General features: G+C 42.7%; 1 protein-coding gene and 1 long non-coding RNA gene across 5 annotated transcripts in view; one reads left to right on the top strand and one right to left on the bottom strand.

Moving 5' to 3' along the window:
- The window catches only part of HHAT (hedgehog acyltransferase), a 179,687-nt gene extending 160,596 nt beyond the window's left edge, over positions 1-19,091 (top strand). For both annotated transcript variants that reach the window (XM_085219315.1, XM_085219314.1), the window contains exon 12: positions 16,964-19,091. In XM_085219315.1, coding sequence (XP_085075441.1) covers positions 16,964-17,061 — 98 coding nt within the window. In that variant the 3' untranslated portion in view covers positions 17,062-19,091. The remainder of the gene's footprint in view (positions 1-16,963) is intronic.
- LOC109365907 (uncharacterized) lies at positions 7,369-23,798 on the bottom strand. Of its 3 annotated transcripts, none has more exons than XR_014881962.1 (5): positions 23,739-23,798; positions 19,570-19,766; positions 17,758-17,883; positions 12,405-16,005; positions 7,369-10,222 (listed from the first exon to the last, which is right to left on the bottom strand). It is a non-coding gene; the product is annotated as an uncharacterized LOC109365907 (long non-coding RNA). The 3 variants fall into 3 exon arrangements; XR_014881964.1 differs by having other exon boundaries at positions 15,773-16,005; XR_014881963.1 differs by lacking the exon at positions 23,739-23,798 and adding an exon at positions 23,294-23,726.
- Between the last annotated feature and the right edge of the window lie 784 nt (positions 23,799-24,582).

Below are 24,582 nucleotides of genomic sequence, written 5' to 3'. Positions count from 1 at the left end.
GAAGGAAATGGCAAAAAGTATCATAGAAGAGAAAATTGCTCTTACTGCCCCATCCCCCGTTTTTCCTCCAGGATTGTCTGTCCTAATGTATGTGTCTGTCATGCACAGGCTTGAGTGCTTCATGATGCTTTAGGCTTGCTTTCCTTCCTCTGAAAATCTGCCCTCAGCTTTACATCTCAGGTAAAAAGGAGTTATGGGATGTCCTCAGCCCTCCCAAGACTCTGGTGCCTCTTAAGAAACATTAAGGACAGGCTGTAAGCATCTGTGGGATGCGTTTGGTTTAGTTTCTGCCAGCCAGACAATTCTGGAAAATCTGATGTACTTCTAACAGTGCTGGGCAGAAATGAAATCTAGGTGTGGGAGAGCACAAGCCACATGTACAGAAAATCTGTGTGATTCTTGACTCTAAGAGAGCCATGGAGCAGCAGCTGAAGGAAGCAGAGAACAGAACCCAGCACTGGTTCTGCATTTCCCTTTGGGAATCTGATCCACTATAATTTCTGCTCCAGCAAACACAACGGACACTGCTGCTACAACATGGTCTGTAGGCACTACTGTTAATAACTGAAGTTATTGGACCTCTGACAAAACAGATGCAAAGAACACCAACTGCACGCACATGTCACATATTAAAATGCTGAGTCTTGACTGTGTTTGTGAAGATTTTTTTTTTTTTTTGTCCTGCTCATACTTCACACTATTGACAGTGTTACAGGAAGCATCTATCACTTCATTTCAGTGCAGGCACAGTAGCATAAAAAACAACTGCAAATGTCTGCCGACAGCAGCTTTCCTGTATTTCTGTTACAGCAGCAGTGCTGACCCATCGGTTCCCATGAAACTGAGACTATAGCTATAGCTAGCCAAGGACATGCACTTGATGATTTTAGTCACTGAAGCTAATGACATCAAGAGCCTGTATTCTATATAGTACTCTGCCAAATTTCTGCTGGTTATGAAGATGACACAATTGCCTCCATGGCAATTTTTAGATGATTCGAAATTAAGGTAGAGTCCAAATAGATATCTGTTAATCAAAGATGTCGGTTATTTCCTTAGAAAACATTTACATTTACTTAATGTGGGTTTTTTTTTGTTGTTGTTTTTTTTTTGTTTTTTGTTTTTGTTTTTTTTTTGCAGAGAGGTTCTTGCATCATATGAGTTCTGCAAGAGTAATTTTGTTAATAATTCAATTCAGCTTTATGTACTGCTGTCTTCATTAAAGAAGTTGGCAGCATTTGTATTTAATGTTCCGCTAAGCTTGATTGAGATGTAAGATTACATCCAGTTTTATCTCTGAGAGGGAAGGTGGTAAACTGATTCTGCATTAGTCAGATTTAAATTCATCTACAGTAAAAGTATTGGTCAGCTTGTACCACATCTACAGCTCCACTATAGACTAACTTCAGTCTTCACTCTGGAAAAAGAGTGATGAGCACTGAAGGAAGGCTTGAAAGGCTGGACCTTGTTTTTACCACATAAAGGCCACACTTGTTAGCAGCAATCGCCTGTATAAGTTGATTATTTTGGGGAGTCTCTTTCCATGAATAACTGTTGGTGTCTGTTCTGCATGTGTGCGTGCATGTGCAGGTCAAAGCCACCTGGCTTTGCTCAAGGCAAGCTGAGCCACCTCTGGGGTATCCCTGCTGTGTGAGGCTCACAAGCAGCGGGGAAGTTTGTGTTAATTCACAAGCAGTGAGGGCTCTGTTTGTTTTCACTCTTAAAACTAAACACAGCAACATGAGATTTGAAAAAATGTATAATTACTCAAGCTTTCTTTCCTTTCTCCTTTTCTGAAAAGCAGGTGGTGTTTAACAAGAGATCTTGACCGTTTTACTCTCCCATAAAATACTTGTTTAAGACCATCTGTTGTCAAATGTAGAGTACAGTGCTCATTTTCTAACTGGACTGTTAGATGAGAATTGATGAGTTAAGCGAGTCTCTTAGCACTTCTTTTTTAGTGACCAAGTAATCTCTCCAAATTCATGAGTTTGACTCTCGCTTCCCGGACCATCTTTTCTATGTCACTGATTTCCTCGTTCACTTCTCATTCCACCTTCTGATGTTTCTTTCTCCCTGTTGGAGATTCACTTGATCGTTTTAACTATTCAGTCTTATTTTTTTCAGAGCCTTTGTTGAGAATAATGACAATGAATTTGAGTCATCCTTCTGTTTCTATCCTTCTTATTTACTATGCTGTAATACTTCCAACATCAAATCAAACTGGAGAGGTGCCACAGCCTGTCTGGTATCCCACCCAACAATTACAACATCTGTTGCAGTTTGGGTTAGGATTTAAAACAAATTAGGCTCCATCACTCTCTGAAGAACAGAAAAATAATTTACCATTCTAAAGCCATAGAAGATACAGGGACTTAAGCAAAAGGGAATGTAGATATGATAGAACATTGATAATGACCTTGGTCCATCTGCCAGGGTAATTTTCCTGTCTCGGTAATGTAATGTGTTCAAATACAATTTAAAGGTCATCAAGGACGCAAGTCTAAGACTTATGCAGAGTTTCTGATCAAAGTATTAAGTAATGGTTTGACTTTTCCTTTAAGGAATGGATGAAGGATTCTGCCAAATGATACATTTCTCTTATTTAATCAGGCTTCTTTGTTACGACAAACTTGCAACGAGAGTCAGCTCTTCACTTGAGTGCAATGCTCAATGAAACCCTAAAGGGCAAAGGAAGGTCTTTTAGCCATAGTTATCTTTGAATTCTGCAGCAAAGTGAACACTGAACCCAATCCCAATGAATAATAATTCTCCAAAGGGAGAACACAGAATTGTCTGAGCAGCCTTGCTCTCCACAATAAACAAACAAACACCAAATAAATAAAATAAAACCACCACAAAGTGAACAGACATGAAGATACTGACACACGCTTTGGTAAATTTGACCCAAAAAGCTGAATCTTCAAAATCTGTGGTGGATGTTCCAGTATCCATTCAAAAGGTTGTTGGAAAGAAATGAGTAAGGCTGAAGAAACAGATTGTACGTTGGACATTTCCTGATATAGTAAATAACCAATAAGAAGATGCTTTTCTCTTTATGCATCCATTTTCTATGGCAAAAATCATTTGCATAAAGTGCCCCGTATATATCTATTTTTAGAAGCACTTTCATTTCAACCAGAATATGTAGTTTAGTGTGAGAAATTCATTTTTAGTAATGATTTATATAATACCAATAGAAAATCCAACTGAAAGGAAAGGTAGAGGAGGAAGTGGAATGTTTTCCTTTCTGGTAGGTATCCCGTTGCCAAAGAAAAGGACATTAATCTCATTAATTACTCTCAGGAGCAAGAGTAATAGTATGTTCAGAAGAAAAACTTCAGAACAGCAACTATATTCCCCCTCCCAGCAAGTGTATCCTTTGGATCTTCTCCAGTTAATCAGTTGAACCGATGGACACCTTGACATCTTCACTTGGCACTAGGCTTTCACCAATATAACAAGGGTTGCCAACCTCTAGCTTAATGTAGTCCCAACTAAAATTAATCTCATGCACATTTTTACTGCAGCCAGTACAAAATCATGGGTACCCCTTTTGTGAGTTTGTTTCCTATGACTTGCCTTCCTTCTGCTGTCCACCATAACTAAGTGGGTCAGATCTGATAAGGTATTTTCTTCAAGTTTTATTAGAACATATCATTTTCCTATTTCTTGCATGTATGGGAACTGCTGAATCACGGCCTGAACCTCTGATTGATCACCTGAGGCGAACAAGGAGTCAGCCATAGGAGCACAGGTGAAGGCAATTCACCTGGACTGCAGGAAGGGGTGGAGCCTGGCTGCACCTCTCCTAGGCCCATTTAAGAGCTGACTGCCAGTAGGGAAGGATCTCTCTGGAGATCTCTCCTTTGGAGTTTTACAGCGAGCCTAGGACAAGGGTAAGCGCTCTATCTAATCTCTTTTTGGTATAATAACTTGCTTAGCCAAACTTTCTGGAATATTTCATAATTATAACATCTGTATATTCATTGATTATACACTGCGCCACACCAATGACATTATCTGCATTAGGAAAGTTCTTTGGGTCATGTATTGACCCTAAAGGTGATACTAGTAATGAGGTCAACAGACTGATAGGAGCTTTGATCTGTACAGCTGTTCCCCAGGTGGTTGTCCTTCCAGGCCATGTTCCATCTCGCATCAGAACTGCATGCTGTCATGTGAATGTGGTGAATATCCTGCTTCAGTGTGGGCTTCGTGCATGCCCTGCCAACCCTCTGCGACCTCCCATAAGGCATTTACTCACCTGGTGCTTTAGTTTCTAAGCAAGAATGTAAGAAGGTATTGTTCTTCATGTGTGCTGATTTGAAGCAAAGATGTCTGGAAATAGTTTGGGCACACTGAAATGTGGCATTCATGAATTAGTCACAAATTATATTTACATGACTAATCTGTGTGGTCACACCATCGCATGGAAACTGGGATCTCTGAAATAAAACAAACCAGATCCAGCTCTTGTTATACTGGATCCTTGAGCTGATATGATATTGCCTAAATTAATTAATTAATTCTGGCAGCGTGGCTGATCCAGTAAAGAAAAGAGCACGCACACTGCAGAAAGGCTTACAGAAATGGATATTTAGAGGGGGTTGTACGTATGGAAATTTGTTCTCATTTCTTCCTTTGTGTTCTCCTGTTTACAAATGGAAATGACTGCTTCATTGCCAGTTCTCATTATAATTCTCTCCTGTGAGGTGCAAAATGAGGACTAGGAAAAATCCTGCTGCTGCAAGGGACTGAAGCCTTGCATCTGCCATCGGGGCTGGGGATAGGGGCACAAGTAGCAAGGCCAGCAGGATTCTGTCCCTCTCCAGCATGGCACTACCCAGCATGCCTTGGCATGGAGAGCAGAGCAGTGGTGGCAAGCGGCCAGCTGGGCTGGACAAGGTGGTATTGATGGGGATGGTGGCTGCTCTGGGGGCCCCTTATAAGGCTGATCAGTGTGATGTCCTCATGGCTCTGGCATCCACGTAGGTTCCATACATCTTGTGATGAAGCAGCTGAGCAGATCTATTCCTCGTGAGCCCCTTGAGGATAATACCTATTTGCTTATTCCAGATCTGTACAGCTGATTTCAATTTATCTGTTCTTGCTTTACACCAACAACAGACATGATCGAGGTAAAGTGGCAGAGACAAATGAGTCACAGAAGCATTGCTGTGTTACATGCCTGGACAAAGAGACAAGAAACAAGTTGAACGCTATGGAGCTGATGTATATAAATGGGTCACTTGTTTCTTTATGAGAGGGACGTGCTTGCGTGTTGGCTTTTAGCAAGACGAGTATATTAACGCTATAAGCAATCTTGTTAAATGTTTGCAGTGCTGCTATTATTAGAGTAAATAGAGGAGCAAAGGTGGGACAGCCGTGTATCAGATAGTGCACTAAGATGTGATCTTTCCATGTGCTTCCTTGACCCACTGGTGTTAGCCAGGAACACTAAGCTGCACTTTGTTAAATAAGATAATTGAGGTATTGGCACCAGTTGTTGTTGGGTTTTTTTGGTTTTTTGTTTTTTTTTTTAGCAAGACACAGTAGTACTGTTTTACTTGGCTGTATTCTGATGTAAAGGAGCTGGTAATTATGGCGCTTTTTTTCTTGTAGAAAATGCAACATCCTGCTAAGGACGTCCCTGAAAACAAAACAATATTTTAGAAATCAAATTATTCCTATGTAGCTTTGCTCCACTAGTATAGTCATCCAACCTGCAAGGAACATTGCGAGCGGTCCCATCCAGCAGCATTTTAGGAAGATTTCTTAAAACCTGAAAGCAAGGAGAGCAGCCAGCCTATAATAACAACACTGGAAATTGTCATGAGCATTCTCTGAGCAGATTACAAAGGCAAGGGAGTGTTGTTACACTCAGTGTACAGACTGAGGGGCTTGGGCTGACAGACTCATTTTGATCTTGGTTACCAAATTGGTTTGGAACTCGCTCAGGCTCGCTCTGATTGAAATTCCTTCCCTCAGATGGGCTCCTACTGATCCCAGGAGAGCTGAGAGGGGCTCAAGAAGCAAGCGTCCTACAGTTGGCAGTGCTGCATGGGGATGTAGCTTCCTGGGTATTTCTCATCCGTGTTTTCTGTCACAGTAAAGGGTTTGCTAGATTTTCTTTCAGATGTGCTTCAAGCTTGTGCAACACATATAGGTAGATCTGTATTACCGGTACTGTCTGGGCTCTGTGTCACAGAGGCATGCATACAATTCACATAGAGAGCAAGGAATGAGATATTTCCTCCCCAAATTCACTAGATGTTCTAAAATCCAGAATGTACATTCTGAGAAGATACAAGTTAATTGTCTAATTATGACCTTAAAATAATTTTAAGGCTTTTTCATTACTTCAAATGATCTTGATGGTGGAGTAACAAACCTTTACCCATGAAGTATCTGGAATTGAACTATTTTACTGATAGTTTTTGTATTTAGTTGCTATGATTATATGGGCTGCAGCAGAGTCAGAGTGGCTCTGGGTGTGAGAGGTACAACATCAGGTCTATCAAAAAGGGGCCACCTATGTATGGTTGTACAGTTGGACTAGATGATCTTAGTGTTTTTTTTCCAACCTTAATGATTCTATGATTCTGTTTATGGCCCTTTTTCTACAGCTAATTCGTATATTATAATTACATTTCATGCAATATGTCACCAGTGTAATGGAAATTGTTGTCAATGTCTTTTGATGGCCGATTGCCACCTTCAGGTGACACTGTCCTTCCACAGCTGTGTGCATTAACAGCCCCATGGCTCTCTTCTTTGTCATTTGGTGATATTGTGAAAACAAGACACAAGTGGAAGTGAAATAACTTCACAGAGCCTGCGGTCAGCAGCATTGAAATAGCCTTAGTTCTGCGCTGATTGATTGTGGCTTGATAAGCAGTTGTGAGATTGCTTGGTTACCGTATGCACTTGTATTCCTTAAGATGTCTGAATTTCTGTTAGGTGAGGACTCAATTCACCGTTCTCACTTGTAGTATTACGCTTTACACTGGTATAGCAATTATCCCATACGCAGTGTTGTAAATTACCCACGTACCATCAGCCCTTCCCTTGCTGTGTGAAGCTTTAACAGGTAACAATTTTTGTTATGCAGAACATCTTGTGTACAAGGGCTCTGTGATAAGAAGTTGCAGTTTGTATACCGTTAGCATAGCTGGTTGGAAGTAGTTGTTAAATTTGTCACACTACTTGTTTTCTTATTCTTAACGCTGTGAGAGACAAGGCAGTGCAGCAGAATTGCTGATACGGTTCAGGGATGTAACTGATTTTGTGATGAGAAAAGGGAACTGCAGATTAAAGATTCTTGCAAGCAGAAAGGACAGAGAATAATTCATCCTTAAATAATACTTCCTAATAAAAGAATTATTATTTTATTCATCACTTAAGCATCTTACATTCATGACCGTTCCAGGAGATCTCAATCAGAAATGGGGTTGGGAAAATGAATTACAGCACTTCACCTCTTTACGCAAATATTGTCTTTGCTGGTGACTGATAATATATCGGAATCGATGGTTTAAATGCACTCCCCTTGAGAGCTTTTGATAGGACCTTGATTGCTCAAGAGATCCCTAGCACTTGGTCTCGAAGACTACAGAAGGAATTCTGCTGAATGCAAAATGTTGACAAGCAACCCCAAATTCTAGGAAGGAGATCCCTAATTAGATCAATACAGAAAGCATCGTGAAATTTGGGTTTTTGTAGAAGAGAGGTTAACTTGCCCTTCTGCTCAGCCTCTTTCTTTGCATGCCGTGGGTATCTCTGCTCAATGACAGACAGGCACTCAGTACTCAGCTCAGGCTTGTGCCAGGCAGCATCGTTCCCAGCTCTGCCCTTGGGACGTGTCTGTTCTCCTGAGGATTTAGCTCTTTGTTCTCGCACTTCATTGTCCATCTGCAACAGAGGAGGCTCTTTGCTCTGATATTTTGATTGCTGTCTATAATGCTGTCAATGAATAGTTTGCTAGTGTTATCATTCCATAACTGTTCACACTGTATTTAAGGAGATTATTCCGAGAATGCTCGAACAGGCATTTGAGGATGAGCACAGAGTTGTTCTGATGCACAGCAAGGCAGATATATTACTCGGAAATGTTTTCACTGCGTAACACTTCAAAGAGGTATCTCTTCTGCCTTGCTTCCTAGTGAAAATGTCTTTATTGATAGTTGTGCTTTTGAAAGCTTGTGTTCAGAAGAGAGACCAGCAAAAGTTCCTATTTTGTTTGTTTCTACTTCGTGTTAGCTGTGAGCAGTTCTCAGCTAAAGACCTGGGAGGATAAGGAAGGTCACTTCTAGTTCATATGCTCCTGGCTTATAGATTCACCTCTTCTTAATCTGTAAACTAAAGCTGTTTGATTTTCTTTTCCTTTCCCACTATCGCTTGTGGCAAAAAGATTCTGCCTGGCACTTTTAAACTGCCTTTTTTTTTTTTTTTAAACTCTTAATTCAAATGTAACAGTTGCACTAGTAACGTTCTTCTGTTTTTGGCTGAATTACCACCAGATTACCTGATATGCTTCAGACCAGGTCATTGCCTAAAACCTCGAGCAGTGTAGAGTGAGGTTACCAACATTCCTCTGCTCACATCAGGTGACATGTGCAAGGAAAACTAATGCTCCTGATTTAGATTATACTGCATCTGGAGAGCTGCTGATATCATAGTTGGATATCAGTGATGTTTTGCCTCTACAGACAAAATGGAGTACCTGTTCAGGCATCTCTGAATGGATAAATGCATCCACACAACATTTACCAGCATTTGTAAGCAAGAACACTGGCAGTTGTAGTTTTTTAATTTCATATGCATACTTTGTGCAATGCAAATGGTTTTGGCGTCATTGAATTGTTTTATAAAGCACCCTTGGGTGCTTTATAAAGCAGTAATCCTGTCTTTTGAGCTTCCTATTAAGTTGCGTAGCTAATCTGATTGAAGGAAACTGCGTGTTTAGCATGTTTCCTACTTGGGTTGAAGCTGAACGTTTTTCTTGTATGTGACAATCCTTGCCAGCACACAACTTTCCTCAGTGCCATCAGGTATATAGACAAAATGATTTTACCTATAGTGATGTGTGGTTCCACTGTCTCTGTAGGAATGCAGAAAAGTCACAGCTTTTGTAATCTCTATCTGTTTTTCCTGTATCTTCTAAATGAAACCTGTTTGCATTATGACAGTGCTAAGAGACTACAGCTTTCTGCTCTCGGCAGTGCTGATTTTTGAGTCCAGTCATCCTGCACTGCAGATGATGTTCTTTATTACCTCTCCATTTTCAGTTTTTCTCAGCAGCAGTACGTTCTCCTCAGACAGTCTCAGATGTAAGCATTCTCCAGGATCATATAATTTAAAATTCACATAAGCAAACTACTATGTAATACATTTGTTAATATCCTTAGCTGGAAAGTGCTTCATGTCTACTGAGGAGGAAGCTTTTTGTGGTTAAAGCCAATGTACCTGAGTGAGGTTGAGATCTTGACCTGGCAGTTCACTATTTTGTGCTTTTCAGTCTTGTTTACGGACTCTGAATTGGACAGCTTCTGAGTCATCTTACAGCACTTCCTTGGCTTCCTTTTTAGATAACTCCTGTCTTACAGTGATTTTTCTGAATATTTGGACTTCATTCACACTTGAATCTGCAGGATCTCCACCTAAAAGTCTGTGACAATTAGTAAAGTTGGCCTGGAGTCCCCAAGCTGGCTCCTCTTGGCTCTACTCCCAGCTGTGCTCCAGTGCGGATGGAGGGGAAAGGTGCGGGAGCTCTTTCCTGGAGATACAGTGGGACAAGGGAGCATCTTGAATACAGATCCCCATGAATCTGGGTTCTGTTTTATGCGGTGGAGGATACTGGAGATGCCCAGCTGAGACTTGGAGGGCTGTGCATGTGCTGGCAGAATTGGCTGTCCTTCATCGTGGCAGTGGTGCATCTTTGTCTTCTCATACATAAGCTGAAAGCAGCAGCGAAACAAGGTCGTGCTTTATGTTAGGTCTTTGTTTGCCATATGAATTCTTTTGCAACTTAATTCACTGTCTCTAGGTACTGTATTTTACCTCACCATACTTATAGTTACTCCTGAATGCATGCGTGGAGCTGATTTGATGTCTTTGGCTTGAGTGCTTCCACAGAGCAGTCAAGAAATTGAAGTGAAATTCCGTGCACTTGGTCTTTTTTCCAGGCCAGTTCATTATCAGCAGAAGTTTGCCTAGGTAGCTGAAATAAAATGCTTGGTAGTAAAAGTTCCTACGTGAGGATACAGGCTATTTGCAGACTATAATGCCTAAGATGGCCATTAAATTGGAAAGCGCCACAGTTGAATTTAAACATGTGAATCATAAACATTAGCAGCCCCTTCAATTTAAACCCAAGAACCAGCAGCCTTAATTAGCCTTCAGGCTAAGCTTCCAAGTAGTTAAACTTGTGCTGGATTTGAGAGGAACAGCTCCAGGCAGAAGTAGTGCATGCTCCTGTATTTTAAGGGCCTATCCTCAAATGTGCATTATAAAAATAATTTTAAAAAATGTGTATCTCCAACTTGAGGAGATAACAAAGAATTAAGTAATATGAAGACAGTTTCCCTGACAAAAGCCATCTCTACAGCATTGTGCACACAAAGTCTTTTAATGACACTGCTCAAGAACATGGACTATTGAGAAATTGCATTTCTAACTGCTGGCAGGACAGATTAGGGAGCTTAGAACATTGCCAGCCCAGGTCAGCAGAGCATACAGAGGTCAGTCTCAGTGATTGGGGTGCACTACAATTGGGCAATTATAACATGTTAATAAATTTTCCACCACTTAATTATGCTGCTGTAACTTGTCCTGTGCCTCTGGCCTCGGCACTGGCTCTTTTTCTTTGTTCTCTTCCTTCAGATATATATAAACGTTGATGACATAAACACAGAGCCTTCTCTCCTCTGTTATATATTTAAGGGGATGTATGTACAAAATAGATTTTTATATATGTAACCATGAAATCTAACTTCAGTGAATTGCAAATATTTCCAGTACTTCCATGATTGCTTCTGTTTTGTTTTCTTTACACCGGGGACTGGAGTTGTTTACTAACATGGGTTCCAATTCAGTAGAGATTTCTTAATTGTATGGCTTTATTTAATGAATGTTAAAATTATTTAAACTAGAAAACAAAAGCTGTGCTTGGCTGTTTTTCTGCACGTAATCAAAAATGTCCAGTTTCCTGTCTTCGTTAAGTGTGAGTAAGGGAGGTGTATTAAAAGGAATTAGACTGTGGAGGAACTCGAAAGGAGTCTGCACGAAAACCCCTCTGCAAGGGTAGGTAGTTCTGCTGTTTATCTTCTGAATGCTTTATTTTCAAAGGTGTATTGTAAAGCTTCAGAATATCCTTCTGTATAATCAATGGATATACAGATGGTGTATATATAAATATACACACACGTGTGTGTACGTGTGTATGTATGTGTATATATGTATATATATGTATACGTGTACACGTGTGTGGATGTGTGTATACCTGAGCACGCGTACGTACACACGCGTACGTACACACGCGTACGTACACACGCGTACGTACACACGCGTACGTACACACGCCTGAGCACGCGTACGTACACACGCCTGAGCACGCGTACGTACACACGCCTGAGTACGCGTACGTACACACGCGTACGTACACACACCTGAGTACGCGTACGTACACATGCGTACGTACACACACCTGAGCACGCGTATGTACACACACCTGAGCACGCGTACGTACACACGCGTACGTACACACACCTGAGCACGCGTACGTACACACACCTGAGCACACGTACGTACACACACCTGAGTACGCGTACGTACACACACCTGAGCACGCGTACGTACACACACCTGAGTAGCGTACGTACACACGCGTACGTACACACACCTGAGTACGCGTACGTACACACACCTGAGTACGCGTACGTACACACACCTGAGTACGCGTACGTACACACACCTGAGTACGCGTACGTACACACACCTGAGTACGCGTACGTACACGCGTACGTACACACACCTGAGTACGCGTACGTACACGCGTACGTACACACACCTGAGTACGCGTACGTACACGCGTACGTACACACACCTGAGTACGCGTACGTACACGCGTACGTACACACACCTGAGTACGCGTACGTACACACACCTGAGTACGCGTACGTACACACACCTGAGTACGCGTACCTGAGTACGCGTACGTACACACGCGTACGTACACACACCTGAGTACGCGTACGTACACACGCGTACGTACACACACCTGAGTACGTACGCACACGTGTACGTGTGTGTATATATATATATGTGCGTATATGTATATATCTATCTATCCAGGAGCTTGGCTAATATAATTTATATTGGAGAAGTGAGAAAAAGTCACTCACCCTGTCCTGGCCTCGCGAGATGAACTCCTGATGGAGCGGATCTCCAGAGAGATCCTTCCCCGCTGGCAGTCAGCTCTTAAATGGGTCTAGGAGAGGTGCAGCCAGGCTCCATCCCTTCCTGCAGCTCAGGTGAATTGCCTTCACCTGTGCTCCCGTGGCTGACTCATTGCTTGCCTTAGGTGATCAATCAAAGGTTCAGGCTGTGATTCAGCAGCCCCATACACCTCCAGAAATAGATATTTTTACTTGAAAATTATCATTCCTTTCATATTCTGATTTAGTACCTTCAGAATAGGAATGAACTCTGGGAGAAACAGAAATAAGCATACATTATAACACAATATTACCCAGTGGCCCAGTATTATGTAGGGCTGCATTTATTATGCTCTGTGTACACAGTAGCTGGAAAACATGATGCATGTTTTCCCATGGGACAATTCTGGATAAGCCAATTGGATCACCTCTGTTGTGCTTTGAAGTCTGCATGCTGAATGCTAGTAACATCTGAAGATACGTTTTTCATGTCATTTTTCCAATCCCTTAAAAGAGCTAAGTGGTTGATACCCTGCAAGGTGATTGCAATACATCTTATCAGGCAGTGCTGCCCTAACAGGTAGCAGTAGCACACCTGGAAGTTAGAAACACCTGTAATGAACATTAAATTAAAAAAAAAAAAAAGCAGTATTTGTCTTCTGCTTCAAATGTTGAACCAGATAATAGGTTTTTTTTCAACTGCCTTCTAGTTTGGAATGTGTTATGAGATCATTTCCATTTTCAGAAAAAATAAGGATGTTAGCAAGTGTAGGTAAGAGGCGTTGTCCTCAAATGCTGGTTTGCTGTTGCTTTTTATTATGCCTGACAAGTCAGTACCTGTGCTGCTTCTTCCAACCCACAGCTGTGTCTCCTAACTGCTCCTTTATGGAGTGGAGGCTTCAGTGTCCTGTCGCAAGTAAAGTTCTCTTTAAGGACAGATTTTCCCAAGTGCAAGTCTTATAGAAACTTACCTACTTCCAAGTCAAAGTCAGATGTATGCCCCTGAAGTCAAGCTTTTCAAATAGAGAACTTTCTCTGTCTTTTATGTATTTAATAATTACTCTGCACTTTGAAGACTGTGTGATGAAGTCATGTCTAAAAACAGCACAGAGGTCCCATAGCAAGTAAGGCAGTTCTGAACATGTAAAATGTCATTACTGTTCCTTTCTCTATTACCCTCTCGCAGGCTGAAGCCAACACAATGTTGTTTTCTTGTGCTCATGCCTTTTGTGATAGCTGGAGAGGCCCAACATGTTGCTGGCATGCTTCTTTTATGTTACTGTACAGTAGATTAGCTGTGTGTAACAGCACATTGTCTCCTACCTGTCTGGGACTGGAAGCTACTTCAGGAGGAGGCTGTGTGATAAAGTGCTACATTTAGCACAGTCTTTGTGGTACTATTTACAAAGGAGTTTGTATTTGAGTCTAGTGGAACAACATAGCTGTGTAAGCAAAGAACTTGGTTGTGAGTCTGCTGATGTTTGTCACCAGCATTCCTTTGTTAAAAACCCTGCTGTCTTAAAGATGACTGTGGAGGTAAAGCATAAAGACATTGCTGGATTTGCAAACTGGACAAGAACTTGTTCGTAGATATACGAATAGCATGTGTTAATGAACACTGATTCATCTTTACACGCACAAAAAAAAATGAAAATCTGAATCAGCTCATGAGACTTGGCTTTTGAGCCTAAATTCAAATGACTGCTAGTAGTCAACAGATTATAAGATGTAGGGTGGTATGTGACTTACCTTCAAATAGGCCAACGTAACTAACTCGGTTACTTCTTAAGTTTAATACTTCATTTGGCCCTTGCACTGTTGCTTTTTGAAGTGCATTCTATTTATGATTTTTTTTAGAGAAATACAGATCGAGAATGCAGATGTGTCTACTTCTGAATAGAGTTTGAAGAATGTTACAGGGTAGATGGCAACTTCTATTTGAGGATGCAGTGACTTAGGGTGATAATGTAAAGCTGAAGAGTCACCAGAAAGAAGATCCCTTTGAATTGTGATTTGAGGGTAAGAGCAGAATGAGGGAGACCAAAGGGCCTGAGGGAAGAAAATACATGATAATGCTGGCCCAGGGCAAAAAGAGCATTTTCCTTGGAACTAAGGAGAGCATCAGTAACTCCTGCTTACAAAGAGGAACTGTTTAAGCAAGGAAAAAGCTCCTGTGAACATAACTTGCAAGCTCATGCTGCTATTTGATTATAGAGGTTATGCACAAGGATAACACATAGGTCATTAACGGCAGAAGAAAATGCTGGACGGAATTTTAAAAGATGTCCTTGCTAGATTAGTGTTGCTCAGCAAGTCCTTCCTTGCAACATCACCTTCTTCGATCTTTTCATTAAGTTTGTGTTCTGTTGTGTGATTGGATAGTGGTAAAAACAGTTCAAAGAGCCCCTGCTTGCTTTGAGCTTTCCTTGGGCCACTTTTCAGATGTGGATGCATTCATGCAAGTCTGCATGGCATGAAACTGAGTTAATCCAGGACTGTGGAGAAGCAGAACATAGAACCACAAAATATCCCATGTTGGAAGGGACCCACAAGGATCACTGAGTCCAACTCCTGGCTCTGTGCAGGACCACCCAAAAAAAAAAAAAAAAAAACAGACCCTGCTCTGTGCAGCTCCTTCTAGAACAGCTGTGTGAAGAACAAATTTAAAAATATATTCTTTTTCCTCTCCCATAGTGGATCACATCTTTTCTCTTCTTTTCAGTTTAATTAGATCAGGAGTAGATAATCTGCTGGATGCAGTTCTTAACACCTGTTACTGTACAGGGAAAATTCCCCATGTTCCAAGAGCATTTCTACAAACCAGACTATAGTGGCAGGAGGGCCCATAAACCTGTGGCAGGGGCACTAAGGAGGAATTTTGTAAGTCTAGAATCTAGAAGAAATTTCCACCAAATATATACGTTGTCTATCACAATCTCTTATAAATAGGATGTGGAGCCCTGGCTTGCAATAACAAACAAGTCATACATCCTAAGAACTACTGCTGGCGTATCTTCTCTGTGTCACATCTTTAAAATGTTTAAAAAAAAAAAAAAGCCTAATATCTGTCTAACAAGATTCTCAGAAGTATGCTTTTTAAAAAAAAAACAAACTTAGTGTCTATCCCCTTTCAACTTGCTGGCTCTGTCTGTATAAAGCAGACACAGAATATTGCTGCTAGGGAAGGTATGGGTTTGTTACATCGGCTGACATATTTTCAAGTGAAATGTTACTGCAGACAAAGCAATGTGAGGCTTTAGCTTGCTGTTGAAAGTAAAACCCAACCTCCAGCAGCCTAATTCCACTGGAGAAGGAACTGAGCTTTGTGAGCATACCTTCAGAAAGAAGAGTGCTTCATGAGTGATATGCTGAGGAGGCTCTGTCTTCTGTCCATCCCTTCTACAGAACCCTGAGCAACGTCCTTCCTGCCAGCAGGCTCCTTCTGACCAGAACTATCTTCAAGAGGGAGCACAGAAGCCCTTTTTTCAAAAGCAGCTGCTGTTGGTTCCAGGATGGCACATAGAAAGCCAGCCATATGCATAACCAGAGTTCACATGTCAACAAAAACCTACCAAGAAAAAAAAAAAAAAAAGTCAAATGCCTTCCTTCCTTCACCCTCCCCTTAAAAAGAACATTGGGGTTCAATCTTTGGGTTCTCAACCTATGAGTTCTGAATTTCATTCTAAGATGAAAATGGAGAAAATGAACAGAGGTGCTGGGAAAAGTACTGAGAAAAGCATTTTTATTTATCTGATTCAGAGTGATCTGCAGGTGCGCTGGAAGGGGTACACCTTTTGGCTTGTGATACCCAGATGTACTTATTTAGCTTTAAAAGCTTGAGTGAGAGAAGGTGACTTTCACTAAAAGGCAGGGGAAGTAAGAACAAAACGTGTTTTATGTATTAGACATCTTATTTCTTTTAGTTTAAAAAATTCTAACACGTAGATGGGGCAAGTAGGGCTGTCTCCTCTGTACCAGAACAATGCTATGCTGCCCCCATTAGCTGTTATTGGTTTGTAGAGAACATACATCAGTTTTACACCCAGCTGCAGGGTATCCAAAGCAGCCTTAATCAGAGGTTTCTCCAGCCTCTCTGCAGAACAGGTGGCTGGGTTTGCTGGGTGGCTGGGTTTTAATAACCTGCATTATGGCCACGCGTGCCTTCGTGCCTGGGAAGCGCCACAGCCAGTGTAAAGCATCAGGGAGCAGTTTGACAGACAAACCTGCCACAAACTTTCAGATTGAAACTGACCTCTTTAACGCTGCAAGCATCGTCTGGAGATACAGAACAGGAATAAACCTGATTCAATTCACTGGAAATAGAAAAGAGTGCGTCTGCAGAGGGTTGGGCATCCCTGAAGCTTTAGACATCCAAAATTCCCCCTTTGGTGTGTTGGCTCCACTTATAATACTGAATTGCTAATAAAATTAATTAGAAGCGTCATAAGTTGGTCACCCTAAGAGTATTTTTGCATGAAGCAGCCATTAATTATTCTGATGAGAATTGTCTGCCTTTCTATTTATAGGCTGGCCGTGGGCAACACTGACTGTTCTCAGCTTGCTGTACTGCTACGCTCACGTTGGCATCGAATGGGAGCATTCGTACGCTGTGACCCAGGAGTGACGCAGAGCCACGAGTCCTGTGCCAGCTTACAGGGAGGGGACTTTTCTACACCGGACAACTAATCTGCAGGAGAACGGGCCAGACCGCATCAATGTGTTAGAGCTAAAAGCTCATTACACTCACTGCACTCATTCTGGACTGTGAATTCAGTAATCTAAACAGAAACACTGACAACTACAGTACAGAGTGAAGAGACATTATCAAGCAATTTAATTTACTTTATTTTTATAAAACAGTGACACTTACGTTTGCTGCCATTTTGACATGCTGAAAAACTCTTTTTTTTCCCTACACTGTACAAATCAGACAAACTCCAGTCTCTCAGCTGCTGTCCAGGGGCACCCAGGGCCATGCCCTGCACTTACATTACTCCGTGACCAGCAGGATGCTCATCAGTTCTTTTTGATTGCTTTCTGATTTAAGGTAGAACATTTCTGATGTTCTCTCTGGCTGCAGTTTTTCATCCATAAAGCACTTTTCTACCTACTTACTGTAGCAAAGTCTGCTTTTTCTCAATTTCATTTAAACTTTTTTTTTTTGGTAGTTCTAGGAATGTTTTTGTTTATCAAGAAAAGGCCTAGCTTCATCTTTTTAATAAATAAACAAACATCTTGTCTTTTTAATCTCACGTGACCTTACAGCTCCTTGGTCTTTAAATGCTCTCTGCCTTGGGTTAGAGCTAAAACACAGTATTACCTTTGTGATGGAGCAAATCCACAGGAACTGTGGAGTTTGCTTCTTGTGCTTCTCTGCCATGAAAGGAGGTAACCCAGGGGCTGGCTGGCAAGTCTGCTTCATTCTCTGTGAACAGGTACTCACCTCCTGCAAAATTAAAGATGCATTAAAAAAACCACAAAACTAAACAGAGTTGTCCATTACAGTGGCACTCAGTTAACCAGAGCTCTGTGTTCTTTACCCAGAGTGAGACCTGGGACAGCAGCTCCTTTGCCAAAGCATGAGGCTGCCAAGAGGTGAAAAAGCTCTGCTTGCCATGGTTTGAAGCATCAATGCTGTGAGAGTGCTGTGACATGCACTGTCTCCCAGCCATGTCTGGTATGAGCCACATCTCCCAGTCTGTTCCTTTTTAAATAGATATCGAAGAGCAACTGGAAGTCCTATAGTCATGTGGGCTACACTTTCCTTTAGACACAACAAAAGCCTCCAACCCCAAGGAGAGCTGCTGCTGAGATCAGCTAACTGCTCCTGAAGCAGCAAAACTGCTACACGACCTGTGCCCCCGGAAGCCATCTGAGCCATCTCAGTGTCCTGCTGTCCATTGCTCATGCAGCTCTGGACTACTCTGATCAAGATCATCCCTTCAACAAGAAATTGAGATAGGCTTCAGCCTGGTGCCTGCATTTAAACAGTGTCTCTGCTGCTGAGAAGTACAGCAGACACTTCATTCATGCCTGAAGAAATAAGGGTAAAGGCTTCAGTTCCCTGCCCATCCAGACACTCAGCCCATCCCTCAGCCATCCTGACAGCCCTTTATTTTTAGGGAAGGATTTTTACACCACACAAATGCAGCGTGAAATCCCTTTCTAGGAGATACCATTGAATATAAGGCCTACCATGTGTGCTGCCTCAGCAGAGGGATGTCCCTCTGGACTGATTTATGGTAAGCAAAGGGATTCTCTTGGCCACAGAGAAGCACATTGTTCTCAAGCTGGGAATTTTCTGGAAGGGTGGGAAATTGGGCTCCATTTTAGAGTAAAACTGAGCTAAGACCAAGACCCTCCTGAAATTTTTTTCAAACTTTGTAATTAAGTGCAATTAGCATTGGATTGAAAAGTCATGAGTCTGTTCTTCAGCCTGATCGATTACTGCATGAAATGAGGGGCTACTAAGTGATGAGATTCCAATTTGTATGCTTGCAAAATGCTCTACTCCAATATGAAAATGGCCGTGAAGGTCATCCAGACTGCGCTTCTTTCTGAACCGCAATTGTTTTTTTAGTATTCTTTTTCTCAGTGCTTTGTAATCTTTCCTAATTTTGTATTCTCTCTCCAGAAATAAAGCTCAAACTGACAGTTGGCTTGAGAACTGTATCTTTGAAAGCTACAAGTTTGTTGTAAGAAACCTAAGTGCTTCACTGCCACTTAAAAACACTCCTATGCACTAGAAGCCTGCAGCGTGTGCAGTGCAAACTGCCCATGTTTCTCTCTCTCGCACAGACTGAACACGCAATCCCTGATGGAACGAGTTTTAAAAAAAAAAAAAACACCAAAAAAACAAATACACTTACAGATTAGCTAAGGTGACATACAAAGCTTCTTGTGAATGGCCACCAAGAGAGGGATTCAAGCAAAATGATCGCTTCCCACAGCTGCCATCCTGGCCCAGAGTCAGAAGCATGCAGTACTGTTAGCAAAATTTAAGAAACAGGTACTACTTCTCATAGTTCACATATTTATCATAAAAGATATAGATTTCCGTCACTCCCAGTCTTTCCAGAGGTTCTTTTTCCTGCTGCTTGGAAACATTTATTTTAAGAAAAAGCCAACTCACAAAGTTTCTGATCCATCCTCCTTGCAGAGTGCTGGTAGGCAAGGAATGGGGCTCTGTGAAGGATCCTGAAGCGCTTCAAATGCACGCAGTCAGCTGTACCTTCAGCTTGGAGACACGCTCCTCAGCGTGACCTGGGCCAGAAGTGCCATCCTCCAGGCACCTCTGTGACCGTCCAAGTGAGGTAGAGGTGGCAGAGCCTGCAACAAGACATAAGGACCTCAGTTACCTAAGGAAAAGAGCAGTTGATAGGAGGAGATGATTTCTAGATGCTAAGGAAAAGCTGGCTAAGGGCCCTAGGAAACAGTGGACAGAGACAAATTTCCAAAGTCAGAATTGGCTATTTTGAACCAAAGGAGAGGCAACTGCAGTCTGGAGGATGGGGCACTGCTGCTTGTGGCCCCCAGAGGCACAGGACATGTCTGACTGAGAACAAAAGGTGGTGGCTGGGTAACAGCCAGGCCTGTAGGCCTCACGCCTACTGTCAAATCCAGTTTATAAGGGATGCTGAAAAGCACACCAGCCAGCCGGCATAGCATAGCATGCTTTAATACAGGGCTTTAAAAGCCACCAGGAAGCTGTAGCCATCCAGCCACACACATGCGTTCATCCCCTAACCCCCTGCTCAGTTATCAAAGCGCTCACAGCCATAATTATTACTGGGGATCACTTATGCTAAGTGGCTCTTTCTTTAATTCTGCACTGACTGGAGGGCAAGTGAGGCTTTGCTCACATATCTCTTTCACATCACAGCGCTAAAAGCAGATTAGTCGGCATAACCAGCTTACCACAGGTCATAAGAAAAACAGCTTAACTATGGGAACCTGCAGCAATTTTCTTATTAGTCATCGCAGCAGCGCACTGCCTCCCACCTCCTGCATGCCTGCTTTGTTTCCTCCTAAGCTGCTGCAGCTCCCACTGGCTGTGGGGAGCTGGGCCTCCTTCGCACACCAGCATCATTTTCCTCAAGGAGCTGTATGAGTGAGGGGATTGCTATGCACAGTGCATCACAGCCGCTGCCTGCGCTTCACCGTCCCCCCTCACAGAGCAGCTCTGCCTGGTAGCGCTGTGCAAGACATTCTCCCTCTCCCTACCCACAGCCACTTGTTAGTCAAGTCATATATTTTAATGCAGGAGGAACAGCTGAAAGAGTGCTTTCCACATAGCCTGTGAAACGTTCTGAGGCTGAGGCCTTTGAGGAATGAGGGACAATCTGCACTGCAGTACATCCTTGCTTGTACTGAGAGCTCCCTGAGACTGTCCTGGTCATGGCCCTGCCGATCCCCTCAGACCAGGGTACTTGGGGCACCAAAAAGGAAAGGGTGAAGCCAACTGCTCCACGTGAGTTTCCAGCACTCAGCAAACGAGATAGCATGATGCACGGCTCCTGCTAAGGGCTGCTGACACCACCAATATGTGGCACAGTCACACACATGCATCACCTGTGCCTGAGTGTACCCCAGACATTGGAGCGTGTCAGCTCCATACATGAATGGGTAGAGGACGCCACCAATGCCCAGAACAAAAGGAAAAGCAAAAGCCTAATGGATCTGACCCACGTGTTTAAGGTTCTGTGAAAGAGTCTGAGCCAAATGGCCTTAAGGCCCAGCCTGCGGGCAGCCCGAGACTCTCCTCTTCACCACATCCCTCAGTGCCACAGCTCCACATTTCTTAAACACCTCCAGGGACGGTGACTCCACCACCTCCCTGGGCAGCTTGCACCAATGCCTCACTGCTCTAAGAGGAAATGTTTCCTAATATCCAACCCAAACTTCCACTGGCACAACTTCAGGCCGTCCTCTCTTGTCTTATTGCTGTTACCCAGGAGAAAAGGCCAACACCTCACAGACCTAGCAGGCTACAACACTTTTCATCCTATTTGGGTCTAAGTATAAATAACCCAAAGTATCGGCGTGCCAGCTCCTTTCAGAAAAGGGTCAGACAAAAATGGGACTCCTGTAGCACATGGATTCATGAACAACACTCAGCGCACACAAACACATCGCTATCTGCAGGGATTTAAGAAGAGCTCTGCATACGGTTGGGCAGCTGAAGTGAATCACTGCTGACAGATATGTCATCCAACTACTGAAAAATTAAAGCTTACTGAAGAAATAATGCAGATACACGACTTTGGTTATGACCTGTGAAGCCTGAATTGTACCACCACTTCCTTCCTCTATAGATACTTCATGACAAAATTAATTAACTGTTACGGACCACAGAACTGATAGCCCTGCGCTACTGCCTCAGAGCATCCAAATTAGATGGCAAAAATAGAACAACAAGAAATGATATTTGAAGACCAGAAACGTCCACGTTGTTGTTGAAGGAATTTAAAAGAAAAATTCTTTGGAAAAAAGTGGCAGATAACTTTTTCAGACTGCTGCTGGAAGGGTTAAGGCTGCTCTAAGGATTTGGTTATACGGACCATTATCAAAATTGTACAGAGATAAAAATACGCATTTATGAGACAGTTCTTTCAGTGATGTTATTGCTAATTTATAGTTTCAGATTTCTTTCTTGTGGTAGTTTTGTGCTGAGATGGCTAATAATTTGCTCCTTTTGTCACATCTCTGTTTCGGTCTACTGCTGCGATCCTCCCCCTGCCTCACTGCCTGCCTCAAGGCCCAGTACTGGGCCCCAGACTCCAACACCAGGCAGCAGCACAAACCCAGCTCAGCCAGGGCTCTGCAGACCCATCACCAATGCTGACATGAAATGCCAATGCACTTGGCAGGGGAAGAGACTATGGGGAAAACCTACTACAGAACTTGGAGACCCTTCAGCACAAGGACCTCTGACTGCATCCCTTCTGGCCTGGAAGCAAAAACAATGGTTTCAGGAACCTAAGTGCCCCGAAGCTCAAATCCTGTCAGCTGAGACATCCTTTGAACCACACCACCATCACTGGTGCTTCTGGCCAGCTTTCTGCAGCCTTTGCTCAGGTTATTTGTCAGAGTTCCTCACTCCGACCAAATCCTGCCAAATGCTGCCCATTGAACCTAAGACACCTAAACCAAATCTTCTTGAGCCCCGCTTTCCTTGAGTGGTTATACCAATAACCACTGACATAAGAACAACGCAGGTTAAGTACAAACTCTGACACATGAGGATTAAAAAGTGTGAAAGTCATTCAAAATAGAATGCTGCTTCTCCCCACTCACCCACACATGGTAGTCACCACTACCACTAGTCAAAAACTCCAAATGAAATGCTCTAAAACTCTAAATGCTCATTGCTGCAGTGACAAACGTGCACAACTCCTCACAATCCCACTCATAGGAAAGCTTTTTGGGGAAAGCATCATTGAGACTTCCCAATCATCACACAATTCCACCAGGACTCCCCCCTCCATAACTGTTTAATCATCAGAAGTTGCAAGCAAAGGGTATAATGATCCACACTGACAGCTGCAGCCCATTACAATCACCAGCCCAACAACCCCCATGCAGACAGTCCTGCTTTCTCCAATCCCAGTGCTTTCCTTACATCAGATCCTCTGCTCTTTCCCTGCTGCCTGCTCCACTCTCACCCACTGCTCTTCTCTTTTTTCAGATGCTCCCCTGACACATAGCTAGACTTCCTCCACAACCAATTTTCCTGGACAAAGAAAATGAAGCACATTCAATCTGCCAGGACAGCTACCCCCCTGCTATGCTTTTGCTTCATTTTATGCTTCTTTCATATACTGCCATGAGCTTCCTTCCTCCTCACACCCAGTCACCTGCACAACGTCAGAGCAAACAGCCTCTGTAGCTGCTCCAAGCACCCGACTGCTTTATTTGCTGCTCACGAATGCAACATGACCACTCCAATTTTGCAGAGCCATTTACAATTCTTGTAGCCTGAACTGTAATTTCATGCAGTGGTTCGCACACACTTTCTGCACACTTTCCTAATGGCTGCTTTTTTCAATTTAGCTTTCAGCTGAGCTGTTTCAGTTTCCATTTCTGTCTCCACGCTTCCTGTAGCCAGGTTCAATATGGCTGCATGTGCAATGTTACCGCGCTGGAGGAAAACCAAACAAATAATTTATGTTGGCTTGAGGCTACATACAGATTAGCTTAACTCTCTTGACTATCCTTACGCCACAGCTGACAATTTTTGATAACCCTTCCTGTTATCATTGTTTCTTTCTAAAATACCTTCTGCTTAACTGTAAAACTCACCAGAAAATTCACAGGGACAGAAATCAGCATGCCTCTCTCATTGTAAGGAATGCAAGTGATGTAAGCAAAAAAAAAAAAAAAAAAAAAAAAAAAAGTTAAAAAAAATAATAAAAGGAACAGCAGAGGACAGGAGCTTATCACCTCAGAAGTAAGCTCCCCAAGGCTGCTTCTGCACTCACTACCTACATCTGTATCAGGTGGGATTTCTAGGGGTAAAAGATGAGGATTTGCCATTAAGAAGTTCAGCTGTTTTAAACCTACACCTGTGCCATGGGATGAGTGAAATTTTAATGTAGCCATGCTACAAGAGGACTCAAACTCAAGTGTGATAAAGAAAGGAGAACAAGGATGGAAAAGGAAAGGAGATTTAAAAAAAAAAATTTCTGTGCAGCATATTGTGCACAAGCACCTTCCTATCTGCTGCTGACAGACACGTCAGGCCTTCTCCAGATCTCTCACTGTTTTTTTTTTTTTTTTTTTTTTTTTTTTTTTTTTTCCCTCCCCTCCTCTTACTGTTCTTCAGTAATAGCACAGGTTATTTTCCCAGTCCCTCCATACCATCACACAGGTCACATACTCCTACACTAGGCACCCATTGCAACTAAACCCCTCACACCACTGGCAGTAACCAACATCATAGTAACACTGCATCCTTCTCAGCCCAGTGGGACAGGCAGCCCTACCTCAGAGGCAACTGCTCCTGCTGCCAAGGGAAGTCAGCACAGCACAGTGAGCACACTGAGGCCAAGAGACCTCTCCCCTGGCACAAACTCCCCCCTGCTAGAGGTAGGCTGACAAAACCCTCACGAATTTCAACAAGCTTGGCATCCTGCACCTCAGGAGG

This window comes from Meleagris gallopavo, chromosome 2, assembly GCF_905368555.1.
Source record: "Meleagris gallopavo chromosome 2, MGAL_WU_HG_1.1, whole genome shotgun sequence".
Classification (NCBI taxonomy): Eukaryota; Metazoa; Chordata; class Aves; order Galliformes; family Phasianidae; genus Meleagris; species Meleagris gallopavo.
This window is presented reverse-complemented; position numbering and strand designations above follow the sequence as displayed.